Source organism: Lepidothrix coronata, unplaced genomic scaffold, assembly GCF_001604755.1.
Source record: "Lepidothrix coronata isolate B3197 unplaced genomic scaffold, Lepidothrix_coronata-1.0 Scaffold44, whole genome shotgun sequence".
Lineage (NCBI taxonomy): Eukaryota > Metazoa > Chordata > Aves > Passeriformes > Pipridae > Lepidothrix > Lepidothrix coronata.
Genome location: NW_016690224.1, coordinates 490,365 through 509,169, shown reverse-complemented (window position 1 = coordinate 509,169; position 18,805 = coordinate 490,365). Strand labels below are relative to the sequence as shown.

General features: G+C 51.5%; 1 protein-coding gene and 1 long non-coding RNA gene across 4 annotated transcripts; both read left to right on the top strand.

The window, feature by feature from the left end:
* The first annotated feature begins 1,681 nt into the window (after positions 1 to 1,681).
* LOC108497007 lies at positions 1,682 to 6,647 on the top strand. The gene is made up of 3 exons (XR_001874669.1): positions 1,682 to 1,747; positions 6,000 to 6,129; positions 6,543 to 6,647. It is a non-coding gene; the product is annotated as an uncharacterized LOC108497007 (long non-coding RNA).
* Positions 6,648 to 6,696: 49 nt separating this feature from the next.
* CAMKK2 (calcium/calmodulin dependent protein kinase kinase 2) lies at positions 6,697 to 18,640 on the top strand. 3 transcript variants are annotated; one of them, XM_017814268.1, is made up of 16 exons: positions 6,697 to 7,011; positions 7,680 to 7,727; positions 8,113 to 8,166; positions 8,309 to 8,360; positions 8,453 to 8,586; positions 9,181 to 9,217; positions 9,990 to 10,011; positions 10,304 to 10,392; positions 10,490 to 10,689; positions 10,780 to 10,833; positions 11,289 to 11,362; positions 11,907 to 11,994; positions 12,241 to 12,339; positions 12,870 to 12,998; positions 14,898 to 14,998; positions 15,357 to 18,640. In XM_017814268.1, the coding sequence occupies exons 1-16, from the start codon at positions 6,712 to 6,714 to the stop codon at positions 15,427 to 15,429; spliced, it is 1,554 nt and encodes a 517-aa protein (XP_017669757.1). In that variant the 5' UTR covers positions 6,697 to 6,711; the 3' UTR covers positions 15,430 to 18,640. The 3 variants fall into 3 exon arrangements, 2 of the variants coding, with proteins under 2 accessions (XP_017669757.1, XP_017669758.1); XR_001874668.1 differs by lacking the exon at positions 15,357 to 18,640 and having other exon boundaries at positions 12,851 to 12,998; XM_017814269.1 differs by lacking the exon at positions 12,241 to 12,339.
* Positions 18,641 to 18,805: the final 165 nt, after the last annotated feature.

Here is an 18,805-nt window from a genome sequence, read left to right as displayed (position 1 = left end):
AGAAGCTGTGGCTGTCCCATCCCTGGAAGTGTCCAAGGCCAGGTTGGACAGGAGCTTGGAGCAACCTGGGATAGTAGAAGGTGTTCCTGCCCCTGGCAGTGGACAAGATAGTCTTTAAGGTCCCTTCTAACCCAAACCATTCCATGATTCTGTAACTGAATATCCAGTGTGCTGACATTGTCTTCTAGCAATTAGATGCTCACTTTGGAAGAAAATTTCTTGTTGACTTTATTGTGGGATTCCAGGGCAGATGGGATTGCACTTTTGTGAGTGTAAACCTCTTGTAGGTGAACCTTGGGGAGGGGTGTGCCAGTCACCCTGTGACTGTATAAAAGCTGAACATCATTTAACACCTGGAGATCCCCTGCCTGAAAGCAATAGATTTAACTGTGGCATTGTCAGCAAGAGAAAGCAAGACCAGACCTAAACCTGGGTTTGCTGGAGCCCTGCCAAGTAAGGAGGAAAAGAGAAGTGGTTGAGACAAGGGTAGTCCAGTGTTAGTTTACACATCCTGCTAATTAGTGCTGCATCGTGGCTGTTGGCAGATCATCAGGGCCTTGATTTTAAAACAGTGACTTCCCAACAGCAAAGAGGAACCCAGCTTTGTGGGAATGCTGGTGTTGGTGGCTTGTCCCTTCTCAGCTATGTTTTAATCACTGTCAAGGGATTCAGTCCTTAAAATGTTTGGAGCACCTACTATGTTACAGCAAGTGCATAAGCTTGATTTCTAGAGTGGCTTTCAAGATGCTGGTCAAAATAGCAGCGTTTATCAACGAAGCTGGCATGGGAACCTGGCTCTACTCCGGGAGCTCTACAGTGTCAAAGTAGTGCCCACAAACAGGTCTCAAAGCAAAAAGAGGAAGAGGGTTTGGCCAGCTGTGGCTTTCACATCTACTCGAGGCTGAAGCTGTTGCTTCATGAAAAGCAGAGTCCATCTGAAAACCACAGGTGAGCTCTGCACAGGAATGGTGCTGGATGAGAACGTGCTCCAGAAGAAAAGCCAAGTAATTTGCATGGACAAAGTAAGGGCTGTTTCCCCAGGGCTGGTGCAAGCCGGGGTGTTATAAAGGGTTCTGTCCCACCACTGCAGAGCTGCAACCCGTGTGGGGGCTGTGTTTGGTGGGGGCAATGGCCTGGCAGTGGCAGCTGTGACATTCCCAAACAACTGGTTTCCAAAGCTCCCCTTCAGGTGATGATTTGGGAAACCGCTCAGCGAAGGTCCGGGAGAGCTGGCACAGGTAACCCAGTTCGCACCCAGCCTCTGGAAACGCGCGAGACGCGGAGAAGGAAGGGGCGGCGAGGGATAGCGGGGTTCGTGTCCCCCCGAGGCAGGACAGGGGAGCCCGCAGCGGGAGCGGGACCGCGGGAGCTCCGCGCTGCATCCCGCGGGGAGGCGAGGCGGGGCAGCGCGGCCCGAGGGGGGATAAAACCGGAAAATAATAATTATGCGTAAACGAAAGAACAAAACCCACCCCAAGAGCGGCTTGCGGGGAGGTGGGCGGACAGGATGCGGCTGCCCGGGGGGGAAACCTGCCCTTCCCCGGGGCGGAGCGGGGCCTCCCTCCCCTCCCTCCCTCCTTCCATCGCTCCCTCCCTCCTTCCCTCCCTCCTTCCCTCCCTCGCTGCCGCCGCCGGAGCGGAACTGAAAGCGAAGGCGGCGCTGGGCGGCCGCGCTCCGGCCCAGGGCTGCGGGGTCTGCGGGGGTCGCGGGGGCGCTCCCCGCCGGCGGAGCGGCGCGTCCCGCCAGGTCGGTGCTGCGGGAGCGGGCGGGGAGGCCGGGCGGGCCCGCGCGGGGGATGCGGCCGCGGAGACAAAGCCGCGCCCGGAGGGACCGTGCGGGCGGGGGCCGGGATGGAGCCGGGGACGGAGCCGGGATGGAGCCGGGGACGGAGCCGGGATGGAGCCGGGGTGGAGCTGGGGCTGCGGGCGGCGAGCGGCATCGCCTCCGGACGGGGCTCCCCGCGGGTTCGGGGCCGGCCTGTGCGGGCACTCGGGGCTGTCATTTCCCCATCCCGCTCCCACGAGCTGCGCCCTGGCCGCCCGGGCCCCGCACACATCCCGCTCCCGCCGGCCCCGACACGCGCCGCGGGACCCGGCGGCATCCCGGGAGCGGGGATGGGACAGGGCGGGGTGTCCCACAGACCCCATGGGGCTCCTGCCCGCGGGGGGCTGAGCGCTGGGACCAGGGGTACCAGGGAAAGATAGGCCATGGGGTTGGGAAAAGGGGGGAATTTTTAAGGTCAAGGGGCAAATGAGAGGCCAGAAGATGTAGCTGGTGGAGCAACTGCGTACAAGGGACAGGTCTCGTTAGAAACAGCCACAGGTTGGGTTGCTGCGAGTGACCGAGTGTGGATAGGAGGTGGGATGCAGCCCTGTGGCCACGTGCACGGCACGGAGCATCAGGAGCATGGAGGTGACAGTAAAGACCAAAAGCAGAAGCGAGATGACCACAGGAAGCTGGTGTGATGGAACTGTGGGCTGTTTGTGCGGCTGTGAAATGCTACAGGGGCAGAAACCAGCCCTGGGGACAGGACTAGGTGGTCCTCGGGGCCAGGGGGACTGTGCTGGGGAGAGGGTGTGTGGTAGCTGTGGGCACTGGAGTTCCCTTCATGGCCCCAACTGGAGAGATAGCCCTTCTCCTGGGAGAAGGAGCCCTGTCCTTCTCCTGGCCCCTTTCCATCAGCACTTTGTTTTGGGAAAAATAGCCAACAAACCCCAGAAACCCATACCTGAGTGTGCCACGAGGGGTGTCTGATGGATCAGCCCCGTTCCAGGGAGGTAATTTGGAGGAGGCTTTGCTTTCAGCTCGGCCCTAATGTCTTTTAAGTGGCATTCAGAAAGTACAGAGCTGCTCTCCTTTCCTCTCTTGTGGCCATTGCAGGCTGGAGCTGATGTTTCCAGGAAAGCTGGGAGCCATTTGACAATGCTGGACAAGCTGATGGTGGTGGCCTGAGCTCATCCCAGCCCGTGCTCAAATGCAATGTCTGGAGCTTACACTCTTGTGTTGGGATACTCATTATATATTCCTTAATCCTCAAGATTATAAAAAATCTTGGTAAAGATGTTTTTGTGACTCCTATTGAAACCTGCCTCTGGGTTTTACCCCACTACAATGCTCCCAGCCTGGCTTTGCATTTTTTCCCCAGTTCTTTACCTGGTGTTGGATGAGCCAGGCAGCACAAGAGGCTCTTCTGTTTGCCCCAGGGATGATGAAAAGCTTCTCTGCTTCAGCACAAGGGCTCAGTGTAGATGGGGCCTGGTGCCTGTTTCCAGTATCTCATAATTTTGGGTGTCCTCTGACTTCTAGAGAAGCAGCTGAGAGATTTTTTTCCCATTAAAAGTCAGGTGGGGATGCATATGGTCTTTGTATACTACAGTGACTAATATATTTCTGGCAAGGTCTGCACTCACCCGTAGGAAGGGAAACTGTGATCGATGCCCCCATTGCTGCAGATGACACCACTCCTGGCACGGGCACTTCCACCGCTGACCGTGACCAGGAAAAGCAAAATAGCCACTGGACTCAGCCCAGGGAGACCAATAACTGCCCCAGGCTGACCTCAGTTGACTTTTAACCACAGACCTTCAGTGGCAGCAGGGGAGGATCCTCTGTGAGTAAAATCCGCCCTGGTTTAGGTGGTTTGAGTTCAGTTTTGTGAGGAGCTTGTTTTGCAGTGTGGGAGCTGACCCCCAAGGAAGGATGGATGGAGGTGTCACTGCTGAGCTGCCACCAAGTCTTACTGCCTTGGGAGGGTCTGATCCGGACACTGTGTCTGGCCTTGCCACAGGGAAGCACGTGGAGGGGGGAAGGCGAGTGCGTGGCAGCACCATCCCTTCGCCTGCCCTGCATGTGGGTAGAGAAGCAGCTCTAGGGAGGGAAGGGCAGGCTGAGGCATCCATATGCTCCCATTTAAATCTTGTGCTGGCTGCAAGGTGTCATCCTCTGCACTCCCCCAAAATCGGTCGGCGTGTTCCCATCTGGGGGTGGCTGCATCCCAGCAGGAAGCAGGCAGGATCCAGGCAGAGACCAAGCGCTCACAGCAGAGCTGGGGCGGCCCGAGGGGGCTGTGGAATCACTTCACTCTCGTGGGGGCCGATTTCACTCCCATTCATTTCCGCTTAAGCCACGTGGGCACTGAGCAAGAGGCAGATCTGCTGCCAGGGCTTCACAGACCTCTTTTCATTTTAATATCCCTCTCCTTGCTGAATTAGATGCGAGACTGATTGCTTCGATAATCCTGCTGCAGCCGCTATGGGTTATATATGGATTGCAGCCAAGAGCTGTGCCGATAAATCATTCCTATACACCAGGCTGTTATATTTCCTGAGGATTTTGTGGGCATGTGCTGCTCCCTTTTACATAAGGATCTGCTGGAGTTCATACCAGAATGTGCTGCTTTTCCCCAGGCAAGGACCCGGATGGGTTGGTGAAGCCAGACCCTCCAGGCTGTATTTCCCCTGTTTGGGTTTATTCCCCCCCCATCCCAGCTACTTCACTTTTCCCTCTGGCTGGGAATACGGTTGTTTTCCTCCACCTCCTCCTCCTCCTCAGCCTCCCGATGTGCTTATTAAGGATAACAGGGCTGTGTTCAACAGTGTGACCCCACTTTTGGGTTTCTCCTGGGGAAGGTGTCATCTCACAGGACAGTGTCTGCAAAACTCTGTCCTCTGACCCTCGGCACACATGCAAAGGGAAAACCCCTCAGATTTTCCACTCCAGCCAACGTTATGATGGGGCTTGGATGACTTTTAGCCTGTTTACAGAGCCTGGGGAAGCCTGCTTGAATTAATCAGACTTGATATGTTTATCCTGGTCAAGCCAATTAACTCCCGCCGGCCAGGACACGCTCAGCTCTTAAGTGTGACAAGACTTCATAACTCAATTTTGCTGTAGCCTGGCAAAGTTTAGCAGGAATCCTTGGAAATTTGGATGCTTGGGGGGGCAGGATGGGATGCCTAGCAGTGCTGTGCCACTGCTGGGGACCAGTACTGCTGCCAGTGATGTTCCTGGGATGGCTTCATCCTGGGGCTGCCCTGATGAGCTGCCTTTTTTGGTGCGGCCGCGGTGCCCGGTGAGGGTACGGGGCACAGCATTCGGGATCGGCTCCGGCTTCAGGGGCAGCTATTTATATGTGCCCGCTGGAGAGGTGCCCACAGCAAGCCAGGCAAATGGCAACTGGCCTCGAGATGCATTGTGGATTCAGGATGAATGGGGGGGCCTGCCTGTTTGTTTTAATCCATTTGGGAGTGCATTAAAACACGCTGCCGTGGGCTGCCAGCAGCGCCGAGGGGGAATTTGGCTTGGCTGGTGACTCCCGGCTCTCTCATCCAGCAAAACCCCGTCCAGGAGCGGATTCAGCCCCACCAAATGCGGCGTTTCTGAAATAGTTTGTCCTTGTTGCTGTTTGTTGGCTTATTTATAGCCTCCCCATCCCTGTGCTTCTCCATGCCTCGAAGCAGCCAAGCAGTGCCGGGTTGGCTTTAGCTCCAGGCCGATCCCACTTGGGCAAAAAGGCTCCAGTTTATAGATTGGTGTTGAAAACAGCAATTAGGCCATTGTGAAGCCTCGAGGACGGGGGAGACGATTTGATTTCTGTACTTGACCCATAATTTCTGCTGGGCTGATTCACAGTGGTTGTGGTGCGGGTGCATCACGGAAACTTCAATGGAGATGAGTGGAGCTAATTTTAACCGGCCGCCTCGTCGAGGTGTGGGAACCAGGCAGAAAAACGCCTCAGACCCTGTTCCTGCTTCAGGGCTGGTTGTTTCAGGATATCTTTTTTCTCTTCTTTCTGTGGCAACTTGTTAACCTAGAAATTAAAAACAGCACCAGTGTTGCAGCACAGAAGAGTGATGGTTTACAACCAATCGCCCATCGAACTGCCCTGGCTGCTGCAGCACGTGTCAATTAAGACAATTTTTCCCCCTTTTAAAATTATTATTTCATTATTTGATTTTTTTAATTCTTTGTTGCTAACAATTTTCTCATTTATCTCAAGGTCCAGAGACCTAAGTTTTGCGCAGAAGGCCATAAGGGAACCCGGGGCAAGGAAGAGAAATCTCTGGCAATGACAAGCTATGGGAAGAGGGAGTGAGCTGGGGGGAGTGTGATCCTGCACCCCATGGTTGGTAAGTGGGTCCCTGTGCCCCTGAACCGCTTCCTTTGGGGGATGTTTGGCAGAGATGCTCCTGCTCCAAGCACTAAAGTAGGGAACTCAACAATATTTATGCCACTGTAGTGCAAGCTGTAAAATAACACCTTGGGGTATTTCTGTAGTGGAGATGATGGAATTATTATTTCCTGGAAGTGTTTAAATAAAAAGGGTGGAAGGAGCAGTGGCAGCAGCCTTGGGGCTGAGGCTGTCTCCAGCCTGGGGTCTGCTCCGTGGCAGGGTGGGTGCACATCCCCAGTGCCATCGTGTGCCACTGCCCCTGGCTTTACCATTCTCCGCGGACTGAATAAATCAATCTGTAGAGCAATGACCGGTGGGAGGAAATCCTGCTTTCCAGGGAAGCCTGGCTGACCCACCCTGTGTTTGCAGGGACACCTCCCCGTGGCAGCATGGCCAGGATGAGGCCGTCGCCCACCCCACACCGCCACATGTCCCCGGGATCTCGCCCGCCCCGCGGCCCCTCTGCCGTGCCGGAGGCTGCGGCCGAGCCCCCGCGGCGCTGCGGGACCCCCCGGCGCTGAGCCCCCGCCGCGCCGGCATGGCCTCGCTCATCGTGGTGACTGAGTACGACGCCACGGCGAGCACGAGCGAGGAGGAGATGGACGTGCCCGGCAGCGAGGGCTTCGGGGACGGCCGGAAGCTGCACCTCTCCGGCCGAAAGCTGTCCCTGCAGGAGCGGCCGCAGCCGGCGCGATCGCCCGGCAACGGCGACGGCGCCAACGAACGCTTCATCTACCCATCCCTGCCCTACTCCCCGGTGACGTCCCCACACTCCTCCCCGCGGCTGCCACGGCGGCCCACGGTGGAGTCCAACCGCGTGTCCATCACAGGACTGCAGGTGAGGGGGTGAACGCTGCTCCTGTGGTTGTCCTGCCCCTGCCCTCCTGGATTTCCCCACCACAGTGTTGCTTCCGCTTGTTTTTTTGTCTGCATATGTGTGGCGGGAAGCAGTGGGACATCCCAGTCCATCCTGGGCCACGGTGACATCTCTTAGGAAGCTGAGACCTCCAACTCACTGTTTTTTGTGCCTTTTGCTGACGCCACCAGCTCTCACGACTGCGTTTTGGGGAAGCCAGGAGCTTACTGTGCTTCTCTTTCTCTCCTCCTTAAAAATAAAAAAACAGAGAGATCCACTGAAATCTAAAGAGAAAACTGCCCTGCCTGCCCCCAGCCTGACAGAAAACAGGCAGCAAGCAGCTGCTCAGTCCAGAAGAAATAAAATTACTCAGCGCCAAGTCGCCAGCATTAAACCCCCGGGCTCTCCCAGCCCATCGCGCGCTCTCGTTCCACGTGAGTGGTCAGTATCATTAACATTAGCAATTAAACATATATAAACACACCAGTGTGTGTGGCTCATGAATCAAAGCTGCCCAGCCCCACGTGGGTGCCCAGGCAGAGCAGGACAAGGGGTGAGTTTGCAGAGAAAGTTTTGCTGGAGATTTAAAAGGAAGAGAGCAAACCTGAGTGGTTTGGTGGCTCATGTCTAACCCCCCCCTCTTCCCACAGGACTGTGTGCAGCTCAACCAGTACAAGCTGAAGGATGAGATTGGGAAGGTGAATATTGGCTGGGTTTGGGGTGTGATAGGGGGATTTGGGGTGGGAGGGTGTTGGGCTCACTTTCATTTTCCAACCAATGAGTTCAGCCACTCACCACAGCAGCTCTTTGTTGCCCCTGGTCTGTTCTGAGTGGTGCTGATTGAATTGTATATTTTTAATATTATTATTAATTTTCTCCATACCCTCTCCCTCCCAAGAAATGGGGCATTTGAAGCTTTTCTTTGCTGTTGGTGTGATGTCAGAGCATACACCCCACTCCTCCCAGCATTGCTCTGTGATCCCAGTGGGGGTGGGTTTGCGGAGGAGTCCAGAGCCCGGTTTGGTGATGTGGGTTTTTTTGAATTGTCCCTAACTGGTGCCTCATGGCTGTGCCCCTCTCCAGGGCTCCTATGGGGTGGTGAAGCTGGCCTACAATGAGGATGATAACACCTACTATGTGAGTAGTGCATGGCCCTGGAGCAGGGCAGATGGGATTGGGATGGATTCTCTTCCAGCTGACCCCCTATGCCAGCTCCATCCCACCAGCCCCATTTTGTCCTTGATTTGCTCTAAATTCCACATTTGTTCCCCTCTTGCAGGCAATGAAGGTTCTCTCCAAAAAGAAGCTGATGAGGCAGGCAGGCTTCCCCCGTAAGTGGCACAAAACCTTTAGGGTGGAGGATGATTTGAGGTCCCCAGGGGATTGATCCCGACCGGACACCCCATCTTTGCCTTTCCCACAGGCCGCCCGCCACCCCGCGGGGCCAAAGCTGCCTCCGAGGGCTGCCTGCAGCCCAGAGGGCCCATCGAGCAGGTCTACCAGGAGATTGCCATCCTCAAGAAGCTGGACCACCCCAACGTGGTGAAGCTGGTGGAGGTAAGTGCTGACCAACCCCTTCCCAAAATTCATCCTGAGCGGGTAGAGGGAAGCAACCACAGAGGGGCTGAGATGGTCATGGCAAGCCCTGCCTTTGGGAGACTTGTCTTTTCCTTGGTTTAAATGGTTTTTTATTCTCATTTCCCAAAAGATGATTTTTTTTCTTCCCTGTCCAGAAGGGAAATGCAGAAAAATGTTGCTTCCTTGGAGGAAACAAGTGCTCAGATGGGTTTTGGGGAAGAACTGATGTTTCTGTGGGTTCAACAGTGCAGCTGCCTTGCCCTCCGCCCACTGCCTGTATGAAATGGTCCAGAAAATCAAGAATTAAGGATGTGCAGGCTGGAGTTTATTTGGCTCATGAGTCAGATGATGCTTCCTGTGTGTTTTAAATATTTGCTTCCTTGAAGTACAGCTACATCTCTGTCCTCCTTTTTTTTTCCCCACCCTTGTGGGTAGAAGCTCGGAGATGAGCAGACCGTGCTGATGGTGCAGATGGTGCAGAACTGAGATGGCTGCTAAATAAAATATCACAATGTTTATTTTGCAAGGGGTTTTTTTGGTGCTCTTTAATTGCCTTCCTACTTCTTTTGGCAGGTCCTGGATGACCCCAGTGAGGACCACCTGTACATGGGTAACTGCCCACTGCCCTGGGGGGTCAGAGGGATGGGGCAACAGGTTCCTGCTGTCTTTTGGGGTGGCTGCATGTGGGGTTGGGTCTCTCCTTCACTGTGAGTATAGCCTGGATGTGCTAGAGGAGCAAAGAGGATGCAGTCTGAGTTGTGAAGGGAGATAGGAGTGTTTTATAGCACTTCATTGGTTTTAATTCAATGTCAGGACATGCTTTGCCATGAAAGGCACCAGCATTGATTATTGTCAGCTTTGAAGCCAGGCTGATAGAAAGTAGTTTTATTTGTTTGGCTTTGAGAACAAGGCACAAGTTAATTATCCACGGCACAAATGAGCCCCTTCCCACCGTCTGGCAGACCACAGTGGTTTGCTTGATGCAAATATACACTTCTGGAGGCATTATTTCTATTTCATCATTTATGTTCAGCCTGTACTAGTGGAGGAATGTGTGATGCCTTCATGGCCAAGCGCAGAGGTTTGCTCAGGGCATGGGCTGGGACTTTTTGGTGGCAAACTGAGGGTTTTAGTGTGCCATGGAGGGCACTTCACGATGCTGAGGCTGCAGCACTGAGAAGGCGGTTGGCAGCATCCCCTTAACTGAAAATGGGAGCAACCCAAATGCCACGTGCCTTGCATAAGACGGCATCTCCTTTTTAAAAATAACACATTATTTTTAGAATTTTTGTCATTAAAATAATTGCTTTTGTGCTGAGACTGTGCTCGGAGGAGCTCTATGCTGTAAGCGATCCGTAATCACCTTCTCTTTTGCGTTGCAGTGTTTGAACTGGTGAAGCAGGGGTGAGTACTGAATTCCAGATTTAAACCTACTAATGCATGAACACGAGACAGGTTTGTGGGTGGCACAGCTCAGCCACCTGAGGTGGGTGTGGGGTGCAGAGGTGATAGGGAGGTTCATGGTGGGGCTCCTACAGGTTTGGATTGTGTCTCCCCAAGGTAGTTACAGGTGTGTACATCCTGTATGTGCCTGTGTTTGGTGTTGTGTGCTGTCACCAGACGGTGGCAAAGCCTCTAGGACCTGTTTCGGCACATCCAGATGGAGAATGAACTCCATTCTCTGTTTCCTTTGCAGCCCCGTGATGGAAATCCCAACCCTGAAACCTCTCAGCGAGGACCAGGCTCGGTTCTACTTCCAGGATCTGATCAAGGGCATTGAATACTGTAAGTGTCTCTGCAAAAAGGATGGGAGCTGGACCTTCGGCTGGTGTGCGGTGCCGTTGTGCTGCTGCTGCATCACTTGTTTTCCTTTTGGCTGCAGTGCACTATCAGAAGATAATCCATCGGGATATTAAACCTTCCAACCTCCTCGTGGGGGAAGATGGGCACGTCAAGATCGCTGACTTTGGAGTGAGCAATGAGTTCAAGGGAGCCGACGCCCTCTTAACCAACACAGTGGGCACCCCTGCCTTCATGGCCCCAGAGACGCTCTCAGAAACCAGGAAAATTTTCTCTGGAAAGGTATTTAACAGCAATTTGAGGGGTTTTGGACTAGTCTTCCTCACACACACTGTCTCTTGTAGATCTAACTGGGCTTTCTTCGCTCTGCAGGCTTTGGATGTCTGGGCCATGGGGATCACGCTGTACTGCTTCGTGTTTGGGCAGGTAATGACATGGATTTTTCAGTGCTGTTGGTGTTCTGGGGGGTTTGGCGAGTGCCTCCCATGTTCCAGGTACATGGTGGGATGGGCACCCCACATCCCTGTTTGAGCCAAGAGGAGATGGGGATATGTGGATGGAAATGAGGAACCTCTGCCTGTCCCTGGGATGGATGCAGCCAAAAGGGCTGTGTTCTCTTTTTCCCCAAGTGAAAAAATTCTGTGGCTGGGTAGATTTTTTAGGAAAGAAGCTCTTGTAGTAATTGGTAGTTTTTGGTCAAATGTTATTTTCACTGCATTTTAAAGTAGACATTGATATAATAGGAAATCTTTTGGAATTTCCCTATAACTGGATCCTTGCTCTCCTTCAAACTCTATGAGATCCTGATGCCCCTCTGGCTGCTCCACTGCTGCCTTTTAACAGAGGTCCTTGCTTTCCTCATTTCTGTTTTTCTTCTATAGTGCCCTTTTATGGATGAAAGGATCCTGAGTTTACACAATAAAATCAAGACCCAAACGTTGGAGTTCCCAGACCAGTAAGTACTCAAAAATAAAAACAACCCATCAATCCACTTTACAACTCATGTGAGTTGTTTCTCAGGCAGTTCCTGGGTAGGGCTGGCCCTGCTCTGCTGTGATTTTGCAGAAGTCAGGCTCTGAGCCCTTCTGTTGGCCTTGGACCTGGAAATGTCCTTTGCATTAAACATGAAGGCAACAACTCCTGGTTTGCAGTTGCCGAAGAAGGAGCAATTGAAGTTGCAGAGGTGTTTGAGGGAATGGATTAACCTCTGCAGTTACTGCCTGGTGGGTTTTAGCCTAGGTGGAGCTGGTATTAGGCTCTCCCAGCCCTGTACATGTGGGATCATTTTTCAGATTGCCTCAAAAGAAGATGTTTTGCTTCCCTGGATATGAGGAGGAGGGACTGCTTGGCACCTGGATGCACAAGGACCTGGAGCTGCATCCCTGCCAGGGCTGGAGTTCAGCCCCAATCTGCCTAGAAAGGCCCACAGTGGCACTGAGGTGAAGAGCAGAGGCAGCATCCATCCCCTTCCCCATCTCATCTCTCCCTTCTTTCCACAGGCCAGAAGTTACGGACTTCCTGAAGGATTTGATTACACGGATGTTGGATAAAAATCCTGAATCTCGGATTTCGGTCCCAGAAATCAAGGTACTGACCCGACCCCCTAGTGGTGGCTGTGGCTTCACTTCTGTTGGGTCCTCCTTGCTTGGCTTTTTTCGGGAGTCAGTTTGATCGCGCCAGGCTAGGTCCTCCCCCTGTGCCCAGGGCCCCCGGGCAGGTAAGTCCCAGCACCTTCCCCTGCTCCGGGACCTGCTCAGCTTTGGGACCTTTGGTGCCTAGAGAAGCCACAGGCAAAAGGAAATCCCCTGAGTACAGTATTTCCTCTGCTACCAGGAAAGTACTGTGCAACAGCCTTTCGCAGGAGATTTCTGGTCCTTCGCCCCTGCGGGAGCCCGGAAGGGGCGAGAAGCTGAGAGGATGGAGGAGACTCAGGTAGGGGGAAAGGATTGCGGGGGAATTGCTGAACCATTTTGTGCTCCTCCTGCAGCCATCCAAGTCACCAGGTGTGTGGGCAAGGACAAAGAAGGGTTCTGCCTTCCATCGTGGATTAATCCAGATCCAAGACTAGGGCTTGGTGGGTCTCCCCATCACCGCTACTCATCTGGAATAAGTAATTCCTGTCTCTTGGTGCTGTCTCATCCTTAAGATGAGACTGAAAATAGGTCTTTCTCCCTAAAACTCACTGAGATGCCCAGGGCTGCAGGTCACCAAGGTTATGTCTTGGTTGTGTAGATGGGGCCAGCGCTGGCTCCGGATGAGCCGCACCACGGAGTGAGCTGTTCCTGGCGGTGCTGGGGTGAGCTGGCTCACCAGGGAGATGGCACATCTCTCCCCTGCTCCCTGGTGTTTCAGGAGCACGTAGGGGCCATAGCTTGGGCAAGGAGATGCGTTTGCCAGGCTTATGCTGTTTGAGTTATGAAAAAGAGGAAATCATTCCTGACAGGCTGTGTTATTAATTGAAGTTGCACCCTTGGGTCACCAAGAACGGAGCGGAGCTGCTGCCCACGGAGGATGAGAACTGCACTCTCGTCGAGGTGACGGAAGAGGAGGTGGAGAATTCAGTCAAGCACATCCCCAGCCTGGCCACCGTGGTGAGTATGAAGGGGTTGATGGTCTGTGGATGCACACCAGGGTCCACGCTGCCTGCCAGGGTGGTCCTGAGCAGCTGGAGGTTGCTGCTGAGGGGCAAAAGCATTGGGCAGGATTAGAACAAAGACCTTCCCTCTCTCGGAAAGAAGTGCTACAAGGCACTTCAGCATCTCAGGGTCTTCAGGGTCTCAGCATTTTGCTGGAGATGGCTGTACCATATGTGGGGGAATATTCTAGAACAGTCCCGAAGGGCACTATCAGTGCGTTGCCAGTCTCCATGCTTGAGCTGGCTGTCCAAATATCACTGTATTTGCTCAGGGCAAAAAAGCATCTGGTCCAGAACCTGCCTGCAGCCAGGAGCAGGTGTTTTGGCCAGGCACGAGGAGCTCCTGCCTTGTTCTGCCTGTCCAGCCATAGGGGCTGTGGGAGCTTCCCAGGATGGAGATTTTATCTGGGCCACAACATGCGCCAGCCCCCGCCTGGAGCTATTCTTGGTGACTTCATCTCATCTCTTTTCAAGCTCGTATTTTTATTCTCTGCAACCCCCTGTGGTGGTGAGAAAGACAGTGTAACCCTGCCCTGTGTGGAAAGTGAAATTCTTGTGGGTTTTGAACCTAATGATGTCTTTGGGTGCCACCAGCCCTTGTGAGGAGAAACAGTGAGTGACCATTGACAGTTCCCTGGCACAGCGTTATCTGCTTGTAGACACCCAGGCTGTGATATTTTGAAGTACAGGTCTCCCTTTGAAGCCCCTTTTCCATCTCATTGCTGTGCCCACATCTGGCCCCATGTCTGGAGCTCCTTCCTCTTCAGTACCCTGCAGAAGTCTCGTTGACTGCTGATATGTTAATATGCAAATGTGCCTTGTGCTGCTCAGGCTGAAAAAGCAGATGTTGCTCTAATGAGATCACCACTGATGAGGGATTTCCCCCCTTTTACCTGTTCAGAGGTGACTTGTTCAGTGGGCTCAGTGCTCCCGGCCCTATTGAAATTCAGGTGGTTTTACCATAGCTCAAGGCAAGTGAGATTTAATGAGGCTCTTGCCTCTTAAATATCGCACTGCCTCCAGGCAGATCTTGTATTCTCACATTTGCATTTATTTTTCAAAATTACCCTCTGGTGCCTGATCTTTGTGCAGCCAAGTGCAAGCATTAACACTCCAGTACGAGATTCACTCATGTGGCTTCAACTCTCCCATAAAATGCCTTCCCCTTTGGACACAGAAGGGCTCTCAAGCTGCCATGATGAGCAAAGGAAGAAGGCACAGAGGGACAAGAAGCAACATCAAATGAAGCCAGGGGTCCCCAGAGCAGGATGAATCTGCTGAGGAAGCATCCAGTGCTGCTCACCTTGTTGTCTGCTCCCACCAGCAAAACAAGTCGGGGGATGCCTGGGATGCCCTGACACTTCTGTGTTCCCAGCAGTCTCTGATGCTGGGTAACTTTGTGTTTTGCAGCCAAAGCTAGACAAATGGCCAGCTTTTCAGTTTGGTTTTGCTGAATGTTAAGGCAAAATTACGCTGGTTCCTTCCTTCCCCTCTCCCTTTCCAATGAATTTTTCTGCCAGGTAATCATGGGCAACTGGGAATTTGCAGTAATCAGTAAAACCTTCTTCTGGGGGGAAAGAATCTTCCCAGACTTGGATTTGTTCTCTTCTAGCCTCTCACACCTAGTGTGGCTTCATCTGCATGGGTCTCAGACGAGGATACAACCCCTGTATTAAGCAGCTGGAGACTTGCAAACATACTTCCTTCTGGTTTTGGTTTGTTGGGAGTTTTTTAAAAAGACAATTTTGACTTGTTTTCCCTAGTTTTAATAACTACTTGGTCATGAGGGTTGGATGTTCCTGTTGCTCTTGAATGAAGGAAAGCATCCCTGATCAACTCCATTCTGGTTTTGCAGATCCTGGTTAAGACGATGATCCGGAAGCGATCCTTTGGGAACCCATTTGAAGGGAGCAAGAGGGAGGAGCGGTCGTTGTCTTCCCCTGGGAACCTGCTGCCGTAAGTGTCATCATCCCAAAAAGACATTTCCAGCTTGTCTCACTGCTCTGGAGGAGAAATTGAATAGTTGGGCTTTGAATCTTTCATGGGGACCATGACTGGGACATTCACACCCCCTCTGTCTGATCAGTAACTGCTTTATGGGATTTTTGTGGCATGGAATATCTTGCTCTTCTGATGGGATGAAAAGCATCTTTTTATTGCACTTCCAGCCTGTTACGTGGGAGCTGGGGGGAGATGACACATGCTCAGGGTCCCAAAGGTCCCACGGCAGGGAAGGGGCACACATTGGTGTCTCACTGCCTGCTATGCCTTTCCCTGAGCCACCCAGCAGCCCTTTTATTTCCTTTGAAAACAGGAAACAAGGCAGTGAAGATAATCTGAAATGCAACGACTTGCCCAACGTGGGAGAGGAGGAACTTCTTTCATGAACATCGACTTCATGGTTCTGTTGAGCAACTCAATCCAGGGCACGTCACAAAGTGTGCAGCTGGGGCTGAGCAAGGTTGACAGAGCCCACGCCAAACACAGCATGACACGGCGCTATCTCAGTATAATGCTGGATGTAGAGCTCACATAGCAGCATGTTATCAGACATCCGACTGTTTGCCATAAACATGGAGCATCTCTGACCACTTGGACCGCTGACTTCTTGTGGGAGAGGCGCTGGCTGGTGCCACAGAGGTGAGCTGGTCGTGCTGAGCAGCGACAGAGCTTTGCGCAAAAAAAAATGAACAACCCAAAGCAGTTCAACAAAAATGCATGTTTGGAACTGCTTTTAGCTGGTTTTAATGCCAGGTAATTTCCAGGGACTAAGGCCAGCGTCCCAGAGGTCTGTGTGCCCATCGTGGGCACACTCAGAAGGGTGAAGCTTTTGCCAAGTGGATCCACAGCAGTAAAACCACACGTGTGCACTTTTGAGAGTTCACGACCTACCGGGAATGTTGTTGCATCTATTCCTTGTCCTTCTGGTTTGTTTTTAATTGACACCTTTTTAACTGCATGGGAACAAAGCAAAAACCCACCCTTTCAGCTTTTTAAAGAATGCCTACCTTTGTGAGCCAAGTTGTATTAAGCAGCATCTTCAGGACGTTCAGAAAGTGAGGTTAATTACCTCCACAGGTAATTAACACCTTTCCAAAGGCCTTGGTGTGACCAGGACTTGGTAAGTTAGGTATTCAGTGTATGAAAGGAAAAGGTATTTAAGGGCTTAAGTTCAGTTTGAACTATTTTTGCTGCAGAAATATGAGTGAAAGGTGGTGTTTAGCTGAATGTTTTGAACAATAGAGGAAGCACTAACAGTTTGTTTCTAAATATTTTACTTGATCTAGGTAGATATATTATTAAATATAAAATTCAGGGTAAAATCCTTCACTTCCATGTACATTACATGGTTTACTACAACTAAAAATAATACAACTTATGCTGTTTTTTAAGTATAGACTTAGGGCTTGCTTAGAATCTTAATGAAATATTCAGATTAGCTAGTAATTTTCAAAGAAACTTTTGTTTTCCCAACTCTTAATCTGGATTCTGGGGCCAATGCTATGTATTTTTGCCAGTTTGTTACCAGTAATTTGTGAATGCCTGTGGATCAGAGGCTTGTTAGTAAATTAAGTATATACCTAATTCATAGATTGTTTCTTATGAAGAGCTCTTTCACCTTCAGTCAGATTACTCTGATTATTTGTGGTGCTTGTAAAAAAATAATAACCTATCATGTGGTGGGAGAGACTCTGGTGTCCAGACACACTTCCCCAAGTTCTCTGTGCTTGGACAAAGCTGGAGAACGGCAGACTCCTCCTGGAGAGGAGTCAGGGTTTGCCTGAGGAAAGGGGTCACGGTAAGTACAGTTGTTCAGTGGATGGAGTGTGGGACTGGGAAGGGGGGAAAAGTCTGATCCCTTCTCAGTCTGATGTGGTTGTGTGACCTTGAATGAGGCATTTAAAGTGATGGTGTGCCTGACAGAGGGGGAGGATTCGAGGCTCCCAAGCTTGTAAGGGACTGCTAAGGCTTAGTTCTTTGCTCTCAGGAAGAAGGCACTAGGAGACACCCAAGTATTGTGATTAATGGCCTGCTAACCCTGGCCATGGATGCCCTGCCTTTAGGAAGTGACTGTCCCCTTGTCTTCCTTGATCCTGGGCAGCACAAGCAGCAGTGCTCTGAGGTCCTTGGCCCCACTGCAGTCAGACCTGGCCTGGTAATTCCTGGTTAGGATGGGTGTTTGTTAAAGCCAGGACAGCGTTCACAAGGGTGCAGGTGCTTACACAAACTGTCCCTTACACCTTTTGATCACTTGAAGTGATGTTCCCCCTAAATTGCAATTTATTATGGAAACATTGTGCTGCTGGCCTGTCTCCAGAGCCAGTGAAGACAGTTTGTGGTTTAGGAGCAATACTATGGAGTTTGGAGCCATAAGACACGCACTGTTTTCCTCCCGTTTTAGTCCAAGGCTATGCCAAAGCCCTGCAGCTTCAGCTATGGGAAAACCAAACAGGTAACCTGGGGGCCAGCCCTGCTCCAGCTGCCTGCTCCCCCTTTCCTAAACAGGACTTTTCATTGTGGAAATGCGTGTGAGTGGGCAGCCTGGTTCTCTAACCCTGCAAATGGACTTGATCTGCCAAAAAAAAAAAAAAATTAAAAAACTAGGGGATTTGTAGTTAGTGCATAGCAATGTGTGGTGTGTTTGCTAGAGGTGTGTTGTAGAGATCTCTGTGCTGCCCATCTCCAGTTGTGATCTGCTGGGTGCCTCCTGAGACAGTTTACATTGACCACACAGGTTTGCCTGGTGCAACCACAGCTTCTCAACAGACTGAGCTGTACCAGCTCCTCAATGCCCCCACACACACAGGGGCCTCAGATATTCCCACAGATCAGTGTCTTAGGGCCAGCATGGGCTCGGTTCTGAAGGATGTAAAGCTCAGCACTTCCCCAAACCGAGTGTCCCTCAGTGCCAGCTCCCCTGGGGCTGCAGCCAAAGGCACATTTCTGAAGGAAATGCGATGTAGATTTTTCTTGTTGGTCAGCTCTGTTGAAAGCACAAAGCCTTGGCCGTGTGAGGAAGATCCCTCTAAATGCATGACCTGTAGAGAAGCTGTCCTGTGTATATAAACCTGCTCAGTTCCCCAGCTGCTGTTCCTTAGTAGTAACGCTGGCTTTCTTCTTATAGTGAACATTTTGCTTGTGCCTTGGAACTGGGCTGTAGCTTGATTTCCCCAACTCCCTTCCTTTCAAGCAAGCCCAGTGCTGACTGGGAGCTTATTGCTGGGTACTAAGCCTTTTTGGCTCTGAAAGCACACAGGAAAGTGCTAAGGGGAAACCAGGCCTCTTGTCTGGGTAGTTTTTCATGGTGGTCCCCTCTTACCTATCAGGCAATTGATCTGTTTCTTTTCTAAGGTCCTGAAATATTGCTGATTTTTATACTGTTTGTTTAATGACCAAGGCTTGTGTTTCATTCCTACCCCTTTATTATGCATTTAACTTTATCAGGTGTATCAAGTTTAAATACTGTGTATTTACCACTTTTAAATTATATTACGTAAGAAGAAACAAAAAAACCCCCAACAACTAAGTGTTTTTCCACACAGCTGTTCAAGCTTCACTGTACAATATTGAAATAAATGACATGCAATCAAACCCAGAGTTAGTTGATCAAGTGGAACCATTATCCTGTTTGACTGGTCTTTATCAAGCTGTGAGAGTTTGGTTGTTGGAAGAGGAATCTGAAAGCACCTTCCTATGTTACTGAAGTCTGGTGCTCTACCACTTCTGGGCATCTTGGGGATCTAGGATAAGTCCACAGTGGCT

Bases quoted from the DNA above. Each gene is read 5' to 3' on its own strand.
- CAMKK2 (XM_017814268.1), top strand. From the start codon at position 6,712: ATGGCCTCGCTCATCGTGGTGACTGAGTACGACGCCACGGCGAGCACG. The intron at 7,012-7,679 runs GTGAGGGGGTGA...CTCTTCCCACAG, and splicing joins TGTCCATCACAGGACTGCAG to GACTGTGTGCAGCTCAACCA. The intron at 10,012-10,303 runs GTGAGTACTGAA...TTTCCTTTGCAG, and splicing joins TTTGAACTGGTGAAGCAGGG to CCCCGTGATGGAAATCCCAA.